The sequence below is a fragment of the Ostrea edulis genome, chromosome 4 (genome assembly GCF_947568905.1).
Source record: "Ostrea edulis chromosome 4, xbOstEdul1.1, whole genome shotgun sequence".
Classification (NCBI taxonomy): domain Eukaryota; kingdom Metazoa; phylum Mollusca; class Bivalvia; order Ostreida; family Ostreidae; genus Ostrea; species Ostrea edulis.
Genome location: NC_079167.1, coordinates 34,882,953 through 34,895,132, shown reverse-complemented (window position 1 = coordinate 34,895,132; position 12,180 = coordinate 34,882,953). Strand labels below are relative to the sequence as shown.

Here is a 12,180-nt window from a genome sequence, read left to right as displayed (position 1 = left end):
TATGCACTAGGTTTTTTTAAGTCTGACCTTTGTCGAATATGGGCACTACAGCAAAAAGTTGTTACTAAAAATAGAGTTCAACTTGAAAAAGGTAAATGAGATTATCTTTTGTGGTTAAATTTAGTTGCACTACCTCTGAGGAAAAATTCAATTATATATGAATGTCAAATTTTCTGGGCATGAGTTGTAAATTTGCAATATAAATAGAGAAATTCTGTTTCTTTATCATATAATCATATACAATTCAAGCACCTGAAGTTATTGTTCATTTTAGTTATTATTACTTAATAGTACATATATCAGCAGTGCTCCAAGTTGCGAGTAAAACGGTCGCATTTGCGACCAGAAAATCAATTTTTCGACTAGAGATTATAATTAAGTCGCATTTTCGCTAGTGAAGAAAATTTGGGCAACCAGTAAAATTTTAGAATCGGGATCGGAAGTCTGAATAAATATTTTTAGTCTCGGTCAAAACAATCAAGATGGCGGGAAAACAAGGTTTAGAGCACTTTGGATTTATCAATAGTAAAAAACAGAAGCCTCAGCCTTGTACATGTAACAAAGAAATTCAAGAATCACACGGGGAAAGTTCTGCATCAAAAGATGGCGTAGCAATGTCTAAAGAGAAATGCAAAAGTAAAGGAAGAACCCCAGTCCTGAAATGGCGGAGGAAATTTTCGTGATGGCAAAATGTTTTGCAGAATTTGTGAGGCCAATAAGCCAGCAACGTCCGCAATTTCTAGACATCCATTGTCCAAACTTCCACCAGAGTTCGTTTGCTCACAAACCAAACTCTTCTACTTCGGCATTATGGGATAGCGATTTCTTAGGCCGCATATACTGTGACGTCACTGTAGAATGACGAAAAACATAACGTCAAACGTAAACAACTTTCAAAACAAGAACGTAAACATCAAGTTCATTACTTTACACAATAATTTGAACAGAGTATCCCTACTTTTTAATGATCTTTTGATCATTTTATGTTTAAAATAAAATCCATACTTTTATATTAATGCTCTTAATATCAATATCTTCAAACTTTTAACTGCGAACTACTTCTTTAGTGTTATTTGCCTGCGTGATAACCGCGGACTCACAATATACAAATCTGTATATTGTGCTGCGTCACATAGGAGAGGTCTATTCGTAGGTGACGTAATGAGGCCTCGACGGGGAGTTTGATCCATTGTCCTATTTCGCCACGACCGAGTGTACATCTTTCAAACGTAGAAATGTGACTATTCACGGTAACAGTAAGAGACATGTCGTTGTCCGTGACTGCATTAGCAGTAAGTCGAACGGGGCAACAGATAACTACCACCAAATAAATCCCTACCCAAATTATTTACTCTAAATATTGCAACCCGGCCAATTGAGTCTTTGACCCATTTTTTTTCTAGATTTCATAGCCCTAGGGAGTAGTGATAATTTTTTTTATTAGGTGACCAATAAGGCCTGTGGGCCTCTTGTCAGTTTTTAAGAAGATATTTTGTCTGCATAAGATCTCTGAAATGATGAAGGATTAAGTCTCCCAACTTTTATGAGTGATAGACAATGAGTTGTAGATGTGCTGAATAGGGTTAAATGTGTCAGCCGCCACTTCCGGTCATCACCAAAAGTGAACAATAGAAACGTCAAATTTCAGCTTTATTGCTTGTTTGTTATTAGTTCTCTTTTGAAGTTTCAACAAATGTTAGACTTACCGGAAGTTAACAGCAACTTCTGATTTTTAGATAACATACTTTTTGTCACCATAAATTTTGCCTATAAATCAAGTGTTTGACATGATTTTCACATGTGTTATTGACACTATCTCTAGAGTAACATCAAATATTTCTGTAACATTTACTTCCAGTCGGTCTGCACCACTTCCTGTGTTTCTGTATCCCCCCTCCTTTTTCTCTAGAATGCTTTTTGATAGAAATAGGAAACTTTCAGGGATTATAGTCAATAGAGAGGCACTGTGATTTAGGGGAGAAACACATCTTAATATTACTTCCAGCCAATTTTTTAAGGTCTCCTGAGTCACTCAGGTGATCTATTGCTATTGGTCTGCAAGGGGGACATAAATTGTACATTTCAGGATTCCTGCACCTCCAGGGCTTTAGGGGCAGGACAAAAACTGCCAAAATTGACCAATTTTCAAAAATCTTCTCTACAACTGCACAGATATAAGAATTAAATGCATAGTGATGTAGAGGAGGAAGGCCTCTATGAAATTATAAATTTCATGATCTCTGAGGTAGAGGTTCTGACTCCAGGGTGAGGCCAAACTTGGCAAATATAGTGTTATGTGTAAATAAATTACATCTTAAACTAAATGGACATTTTGAAAGAGCAGATAGCTAGCCCTTAATTTGGCAAAATTGTAGATTTCATGACCCCAAGGATACAGAACTGTAGCTAGGGATTTTGGTTCCAGGGTGGGGCTAAAATTTTCATAGTGGTCATTGTCTTTATCATTTAAAATCTTCTTTAATATTTTCCTGATATTGTGTAAAAACTAGATGCATATTTGGGAAAAGCAGAAAAAAAATGTACCAAAATTGTGAACTTCACAACTCCAGGGTTCTGATTCTAGGAAGGGTAAAAAAATAGTCATATAGTGTTTTAACATATATTATGTAGCATCTTTGGGACATGTGGGACACAAATTGTTTATGATCAATATATATTAGAATTTAGCTTAGATGTGCAGAACCGGAAAATTATTACAGATTTCATAGCCCTTGGGGCTAGTGATACTTTTAACTATAAAACTCCGGTGACTGATAAGGCGGCCTGTATAGGCCTCTTGTTTATTTTGACATGGAGTAGAGGTTTTCTGAATGGGTAAGAATATACCAAAAGAAGTTTAAAATTCTTTTCCATGTGTTTGTAGCTGTGCACATTCATGAGAGACAGCAACTTAAAATTTCATGTGGGTTTACTCAAGTGACCTATTGCAATTGGTTATCGAGCGACGTGCATCGTGCGTTAACAATTGAACATTATTAACTTCTTCTTGATAACCACATATGTACTATTCCAATTCTTTTGAAATTTGGTATAAAGCATCTTTGGGACAAGGGGGACATAAATTGTAAATTTCAGGATTTATACACCCCAGGGGCCATAGGGGTGGGGCAAAAACTGCCAAAAATTCACCAATTTTCAAAAATCTTCTCTACACCTGCATATCTTTAAGAAAAACTAAATGCATAGTGATGTAGAACAGGAAGGCCTCTACCAAAATTGTAACATTCAGGATCGATTCCCGGGGTAGAGATTCTGACTCCAGGGTGGGGCCAAACTTGGTATGCATAGTGTATATGTGCTAAACATATTTGTAAATGATATCTTCTTTAATGCTATTGATACTTAATGGATATTTAGATGATGCAGGTTGTCCTTTACCAAAATTGTGAATTTCATGATTCTAAGGGGTAAGGGTTTGGTTTCGGGGTGCTGCTGAAATAATTTTAATGATTTGAAGGACTTCTTTAAGTTTGCTGATATAAAAATCTAAATGCATATTTAGGAATAGCAGAAAAGGATGTACAAAAAATAATAATTAAAAAATGGTGAATTTTGCAATCCCAGGGTTTTGACTCAAGGATGAGTCCAAATTAGTCATATCGTTTAATGTTAATGCATATATTATATTATGTAAAGGCTTTCATCAGTGTATGCACTTTTGAGGGCATTGAAGTTTTTTAACGAACACATCTTGATTTATACTGTTGCTGAATATTAGAATTTAGCTTAGATATTCAGAACAGGAATTTTTTTCTACATTTCATAACCCTTGGGAGTAGTGGTACTTTTAACTAGTACTCAGGTGACTGATAAGGTCTGAACCTCTTGTTTTCTCCTTGCTGTATTTCTCAGAAACTGATTCAGACTTGCTTAGATTATTGTGTGTAGACTTCTGATATTGGTCTGACATAACTTCGAGTTGAAATGTCAATGGACTATAATTCCTGGGTTTTTTTAAAACATTAAATCAAGATGAAATTTTCAGAGATAATAAACAGTATTGTGATTGTTATTTTCCCTGATTAAGAAATTCACTTCTGGTCTGCAGGTCAGCTTGACTTTCTTTATTTTTATCCACCCCTTTTTGTGTAGAACGCTTTTAGATGGAGACAGGAAATTTTCAGGGATTATAATCAGTGAAGAGACACTGTAATTTAGGGGGTAAATCATTAGTGTACAAATGTAAGTGTTGTTCATCCAACTTTTTAGGTCACCTGAATCATTCAGGTGACCTATTGCTATCTGTTTTTGTCCGTCGTCGTTCGTCGTGCGTTAACATTTGAACATTTTCAGCTTCTTCTCTGAAACCCCTGAACCAATTTCAACCAATTTTGGCATATAGCATCTGTGGGTGGAGGGGAACAAAATTGTGAAATTCGTGGTCCCTGCCCCCCTGGGGCCTGAGGGATGGGGCAAAACCATCAAAATGAGTGTAATTTTAAAAAATCTTCTTTACTCCTGGACATCAAGAAGCCAAACTGTGGGCATAATTATAATGAGCGTTGAGCCCTCTACCAAAATTGTGAAATTCATGGCCCCTGGGGCAGGGGTTCTTGTGTTAGGGTGGGGCTCTATTGGTCATATAGTGAAAATGTAGAAATTCTTTGAAAATCTTCTTCTCTGTCTCTGGGTATTAAGTAGACAAACTAATAGCATGGTAATGATGAGCAAGGATGCCTCTTTCAAAATTGTGAAATTCATGGCCCCTGGATCAGGGGTTCTGGTGTGTTAGGGTGGGGCTCTATTGGTCATATAGTGAAAATGCATTATTTCTTTGAAAATCTTCTTCTCTGTCCTTGGGTATTTAAAGTAGACAAACCAATAGCATGGTTATGATGAGCAAGGATGACTCTTTCAAAATTGTGAAATTCATGGGCCCTGGGTCAGGGGTTCTGGTATTAGGGTGGGGCCCTATTGATCATATAGTGAAGATGCATTTTATTTCTTTGAAAATCTTCTCCTCTGCTACTGGGTATTAAGTATAGACAAACTAATAGTATGATAATGATGATCAAGGATGCTTCTTTCAAAACTGAAATTTATGGCCCCTGGGTCAGGGGTTCTGGTGCAAAGGCGGGGCTGATTGATTATATAGTGAAAATGCAATATTTCTTTGGAAATCTTCTGTTTTTGTCCGTCGTCGTGCGTTAACATTTGAACATTTTCAGCTTCTTCTCTAAAACCCCTGAACCAATTTCAACCAATTTTGGCATATAGCATCTGTGGGTGGAGGGGAACAAAAATTGTGAAATTCGTGGTCCCTGCCCCCCTGGGGCCTGAGGGGTGGGGCAAAAACCATCAAAATGAGTGTAATTTAAAAAAAAAACTGGTTCCTTTCGGAGAAGATGACCATTGTAGCTAATAAAATCACAAAGACAAGAGTAAACTGAATAATAGGAATATATACAACTACTCAATACTTTAAGAACCCTTTGCTTGACAGACATGAAATTATTATGTATATTGGTTTTATCTAAGGAGTAAATAACCCTTTTCTTTATGATGTCTCAGACCTAGGTTTTTTAAAAAGGATTATTGATTGAACATAAGAATGACACATGTACTTCATGACCACATAGCTATTCAATGTTTCTTCCATCCAAAAGTAAAATTCTTATATTTAAACACAAACCTAATTCAAACATTGGAAGGTTGTTACATGATACTCAGGTGACCTATAAGGCCCCTGGGCCTCTTGTTCTATTCAAATTTGGATATTTTGTCTAGGCGTTTTCCCCAAGAGGTGTTTCAATGGTCACCGTTTTGGTACGAACATGAGGCTGTGTAATGGAGGACCAACTCGATATCATATAGTTATGATTTTATTTTTGTTAGCAGACTGGATCCTGCAAAACTTCATTGCAAAATAATTTCAATTCTACAATCTCATTTATCCAATCTTTGTTGTCTGAATGATGCACCTCTGCACTGCAAACATGCACACTGGTGCAGCTTGACTTATTAATAATTATTCATTGAAAGAAAGGGTTATTTGAAAACATACTTGTTTATTATTTGCAGGTTGCTGATCTCATAGCCAGTGAATTCTTTGAACAAGGGGACTTGGAGAAAACACAACTGAATATCAAACCTGCAGTAAGGATAATTCAAAATCTCTTATAGGGATTTACAATTAATGATCATAAAGTTTTACAACTGTCATATATATGATCATTACAAATTAAAAAATGATTTTGTCTGGCTCTCACTAATAGATGAATGAAATCGGAGTAGTATTTTGTCTAATTCAGATACTGTACAATATAATGCGCCAGACAGTTGTAGTCTCCGATGTGTATTTTTGATTTCTTCTAGTTTTTCATAAATTCTTGAAAATGTTCCAAAATACCATTTATGTGTCTACATCTGCAGCTCTAGAAGGGGGTTAATGCTTTCTGTGGTTTTATCTTTAAAGTTTAGATAATGCCATACAGGATGAATCAATAGATTGTAGTATTAGGTCGTCTGTAATATGTTAGACAGACACCGATTAATGTGAATAAAAGAATCCTATTTGATGTTGTTAATTGAGTGTACTGATCGAGACTAACTCTTTGATGGTTTCAGGAAATGATGGACAGAGATAAAAAAGACCATCTTCCCGACATGCAAGTGGGATTCATTGACTCCATCTGTTTGCCTGTGTACCAAGTCAGTATTCTCTTTCTCTCCATCTCAAGGGGAGATAAATTGTAATTAAGTTCCAGTAAGGTCCTTTAAAAATCCCTCTCTTCCAATGGATTTGTAGCTTTCTCATAAAGTGTGAATAAGAATTCTTCTAAACATTACCCTTAAATGGTGTCAAGGTGAGGCTACAATAGGGTTTTACTTGCAATGATATATGAGATGTAAAATCTTTCTTTTTAAAGACATTCAAACAATGACCCCAGGGGCCAAGTTGGGGCTACAAATGTTAGAGATTGTCATGTTTTTTCTTGTAACGTCAGGATATTGCGGAGATTTCACTTCAAATGTTAGAGTTTGTCATGTGTTTTCTTGTAATATCAGGCCATTGCGGAGATTTCACCCAGATTGGAGCCTTTGTTGGATGGCTGTAAAAAGAATCGTCAGAACTGGCAGTATATGTCGCAGCAAAATAGCAAGCACGTTGTGGATGAATGCAAAAAAGAGAATGAAAGCAAGGATGACAACCTCCAAGAAAGTGAAAGCAATGAGGATGAGGCAATGGATAATGAAAGTAAGGATGACAACAACCTTCAACCTATGGACACTGAAAGTGGTGAAGATGCAGAAGACATTGCAGTTAGCTAATGAATGCATGCTCTTTTAACCATTTTAGATTATTTCAAATCTTTTTCAAAAGTCCCTGAGTGTTACTCAATCTGTCTCAGATGACCCTGGTCGCGTCTCAGGGTTTGACTAAGTGAAGTATTTTAGGATCTCCGTGGTGGGTTATATGAGACAGAATGAAGAATTGCTTATTTATATGCAGTACGTTGCATGTTATTTGACCAATCCATTAAATTAGTCATTGTGATATTTGCTTTTTCTGTGCTAATTTATTGCATCGACCATTGCTGTATTTGTATCTTTGTGGAAAAAAACCAAAAACCCTTCATGCTGTACATGGTATTTACGTTTTCAATGTCTTTGCCTTTGATATCTTTATAAATTGTAATGATAGCCATTTCCTCAAGAAGGTTTTTCAGTTGTGAACCATGCCGACATGAATCTTGATAAATATAGTAGCTATTTGAATGGCTGGGAATTCTGACCGAAAGAAAAGTAGAATGTATAAATATTAGAAATGAATTTTATGTTTCAAAATACATAAGGGTTTGAACTGCAATGCTTCTGACATGCAGGCCTAGTTTTCTTGAAATACTAATGCATGTACCCTCATGTGTATTTTCAAAATTGAAATTTATTTCTTAATTGTCCTATCACTTAAATGAGGATGGTTAATTGAGCTTGAGGACTATAAACATATAACAATGAATGAACAATAATGTGTGAATGTGTTTCTCTCTCTCTCTCTCTCTCTCTCTCTCTCTCATTACCCACTCTCTTATGTTGAACAAGACACAAAGGGTGTTGTCACCTTCAAAAACTTGATATAAAAAGTAGATTTCAAAATTGATATATTAAACTAATTATTATTTTTTGATTGTAAATACTATAGATTTCTTAAATAGGAAAAATTTATTTATGCTTATTTTTGCAAAATATATACAGTAGAGCCCTGTTAATGTGATGTATTGTTTTCCCCTGCTATTTCATCACATTAAGCAGATCATCACCACAGATAATTGAAGGTTTTCTTGTACAGACATTACAAGGCATGTACATCTTCTATGATTTTATAAAATGAAAAGTTACGTATTTGGTATTCTTATGCAGTTGATGCCTAAATAAAAAGTAATGCAAAAAAAAAAAAACAACAGCTGCTCAGTTAATCGGGGTACACAACATATAAACTTAATTGTATGTGATTGTAACTGTTTATTGAACAATGCATAAGATTCAGGTAGTTTTGTGTCTCAGTGAATTGGAGTGTTTACTTCAATGGAAAATGCAAGTTCTGCTTGTCCATTCATGTGCACAACAGGTGATTAAATACTTTACACATCCAAGGAATCAGTCCTACTGCAAAGTAGAGGTGTGGAAAAAAAAAACCAAAATTGACAAGGTAACCTGGTGCAGGTAGCTTCATGTTTCCCTGCATTGAGACATTACTAATCCTATTACTATATGCCCCTTCTGCGGAGTTTTGTAAGTTTTTTACACAAAAAAGTGGATAGGATTATAATGAGGATAAAAAACTTTTGCATCCCGAAGTGTTATATTGAGGTAAATTTACAATGATTCAGAAAGAAAGGGTTTTGTGTTTTGCAAAAAATATCGCAATAAACCAGAAAGTCACATTAAACTATGACCACATTAAAAGGGTCCTACTGTATCTGTTATTAATCCACATGCTTTTAATTTTTTGTTTTTAAATTTTGATTAGACAATATTAAAGAAAGAATTTTTGCAAGTTTTTGTAAAATGGGCTGATTTAAGTTAAAAAGCTACCATTTTGGGGGTTCTTTGAAAAGTTCACCAATATGGTATTGATGATCTTATTCATTAGTTATCATGTATAATTTTGACAATGTATTGATACAGAATCAATCATACAAAAGATACCTGCAGGCAATATGAGGAATTTACAATAAGCAGACAACCACAAGTATGCATAATGATTCCATATAACCATAGTATTTGTGCAGGGTAGGTGAACATTGAAGCTTTAAAAAAGTGCATCCGTTTTGATATTACAGTTTGTGTTCAGTGAATGAATGAAGACATTACTGCCATCAAGATCTGTTAATAATTTGTATTTAATTAAAACTAAGAAATATGGTATGCAGAAGGTGCCTTTTACAGTTTTTCTCAAGATATTTTTTAAATGATGGCATGGTATCTTACCCTGAGTATATTGTATGTATGTCATTTTTAAACAGAATTCCACCTCTAGAATGTTATTCTTAATAGAGATATTTAGAACATTATTGGGTATTAAGCTATTATGAAGTTTTGAACTAGTGTCATCTGTTATTATAAAGTGTGAAGTCAATAAATTCCAAGACCATATTCACATTTTATATCATATCAATGCATTTTTAAATTATAAGATGAGCCCAGTGTAAAGAAAGTGACAAGATGAACCCAGTTTTGTGAAAATGGTAACTTGAACCCAGTTTTGAGAAAGTGGTAACTTGAACTCAGTTTTGAGAAAATGGTAACTTGAACCCAGTTTTGAGAAAGTGGTAACTTGAACTCAGTTTTGAGAAAGTGAAAAGATGAACCCTGCAGTTTTGAGAAAGTGGTAAGATATATGAACCCAGATTCTGATGTGATTCTGACCCATATGATCTGATGTGATTCTGACCCATATGTTTCCATTGCGGGTCAGATTAAACATGTTAAACTTAGCTTAAAAAATTCAAGGCTGAGACAAAGGATTGATTGCTATGATTTTGTTTTATTTCACTGATATATAACTTGTTATAAGCTTGCACACCTGTATAAAAGGTTATGGTACGCGATCTTATTTCAGCCATTCATGAATGAAAATACTTCAAATTGTTGAAATACATTTACTATACATGTAATATATGAACATGTAGGATCTTTTGGAGCAAATTTTTTTAATTTCTATGTATTTTAAATTTTGTTTGAGGGAAGAACAATTTTTAATCAACTTTAAGACCTTTTTCAGATGGAATTGAACGTCACACTCGCCATACCATATATAAACGTAAGATGGGTCTAGATTTAGATTTATCTGCAGGTATATATAGAATGCTAAATGTGTGGTAGTGAAATTCAAATATAAATGTATGGAGGTATATATGTTTGTCATGTTGGCATTCTACTTAAAATCTCACTTACACTTTGAAATTGATAAATCATAGTTCAAAACCAGTCCCAGTTAATTATGGTACAGTATAAATAAATAAATTATCCTTTTGTATACATGTACTTTAAGTTTGTAAACATTACAACTGTAGCTTGTTGGTGTCTTGTGACTTTGATTTTGTTGAGTTTTTAAATTGAAGTGTTCAGGATTGTATAAATGCAGTAAAGTTTTAGATTTAAGGAACCATGTCCCCCAAATAAGATGGAGAACTCTATCACTGTAATAACATAAATTGATCAGGTACAGGAATGATGTAATGAAGTCTATTGATTGCAGTTTTAACATTTTTGTAAGGAAAATTAACTATGATTAAAGGCAAATCACATTATATATATATAGTGTACAAAGGGGCAGCATAGCTATCGATGAGAAGTTTTGAACAAATAAAGTGGATTTCTCTAGAGTCCCAAAAATGCAAAAAAGGTCATTTTTAAAAATATTTTTTCATTACAAACACAAGGGTATATACATTTATATACTATCCCTATAAATTGTCAATAGAAAATAACATATTTTTTCCCTTTGTTATGTACAAGTGTGTAGCATAGAATGTTTTTTGTGTTACTGTTTGTTTTGGCAGCAAATGTTAATGTTGTATGATAACTTCTGCCTTATGTCTAGGCATTGTGATTATTTTCTGTGATACATCATTTTTTTCTTACCCTCCCCAAATAAACAATCACATATAACTCTGAGTTGTCTTTGCAGTGATAAATACAAGTTCTTTGACTTCAATGTGAGAGACTGAGTATTAAATGGCGATATACAAACACTGAAGTTTCATGTGACATCTGCACATAATGTTGGTGTCTCACTCATTTAGCTCACCTGAGCTAAAAGCACACCTGAGCTTTAAAGGCCAATCGAGTCACCCAGGTGACCTATTGCCATTGGTCTGTTTGTTTTCGTCTGTCGCGCATTAACAATTGAACAGTTTTAACTTCTTTTTAGCTCACCTGAGCTGAAAACTCCAGTGAACTTTTCTGATCACCTGTTGTCCGTCGTCTGTCCGTATGTAAACTTTTTACAATTTCGACTACTTCTCCAGAACCACAGAGCAAATTTCAAGCAAACTTGGCAAAATGCATCCTTGGGTGAAGGGCTTTCAAGTTTGTTCAAATGAAGGGCCATGCCCTCTTCAAAGGGGGAGATAATCACAAAAATAGTGAGGTCATTTAAAAATCTTCTCAAGAACCATTGGGCTAGAAGAGCTGAAATTTACATGAAAGCTGCCTGACATAGTGCAGATTTAAGTTTGTTAAAATCATGACCCCGGGGGTAGGATGGGGCCACAATAGGGGATCACAGTTTTACATGCAAATATATGGGGAAAATCATTTAAAATCTTCTGAGGAATCACTGAGCCTGAAAAGTTAACATGAAAGCTTCCTGACATAGTACAGACTCAAGTTTGATAAAATATGCCCCCCCCCCCCCCCAAAGGTGGGACCACAATAAGGGATCAAAATTATACATAGTTGTACATGCAAATGTATAGAGAAAATCTTCTCAAAAATCATTGAGCCAGAGAAGTTTACATTTACATGAAAGCTTCCTAACATTGCGCAGATTCAAGTTTGTTAACATCATGGACCCCAGGGGTAGGGTGGAACCACAATGGGGATCAGAGCTTTACATGTCTCAGAATATAGAGGGAAAATCTTTAAATATGGGCCATGATGACCCGGGTGAGCGATATGGCCCATGGGTCTCTTGTTTATAACTACTCTTCC

At 35.0% G+C, this 12,180-nt stretch overlaps 1 protein-coding gene across 4 annotated transcripts in view; it reads left to right on the top strand.

The window, feature by feature from the left end:
- The window catches only part of LOC125668453 (dual 3',5'-cyclic-AMP and -GMP phosphodiesterase 11-like), a 68,920-nt gene extending 57,778 nt beyond the window's left edge, over positions 1 to 11,142 (top strand). For all 4 annotated transcript variants that reach the window (XM_048902640.2, XM_048902642.2, XM_048902641.2 and 1 more), the window contains 3 exons: positions 6,043 to 6,117; positions 6,589 to 6,672; positions 7,030 to 11,142. In XM_048902640.2, the coding sequence (XP_048758597.2) occupies positions 6,043 to 6,117; positions 6,589 to 6,672; positions 7,030 to 7,293 (423 nt within the window). In that variant the 3' untranslated portion in view covers positions 7,294 to 11,142. The remainder of the gene's footprint in view (positions 1 to 6,042; positions 6,118 to 6,588; positions 6,673 to 7,029) is intronic.
- The last annotated feature ends 1,038 nt before the right edge of the window (positions 11,143 to 12,180 follow it).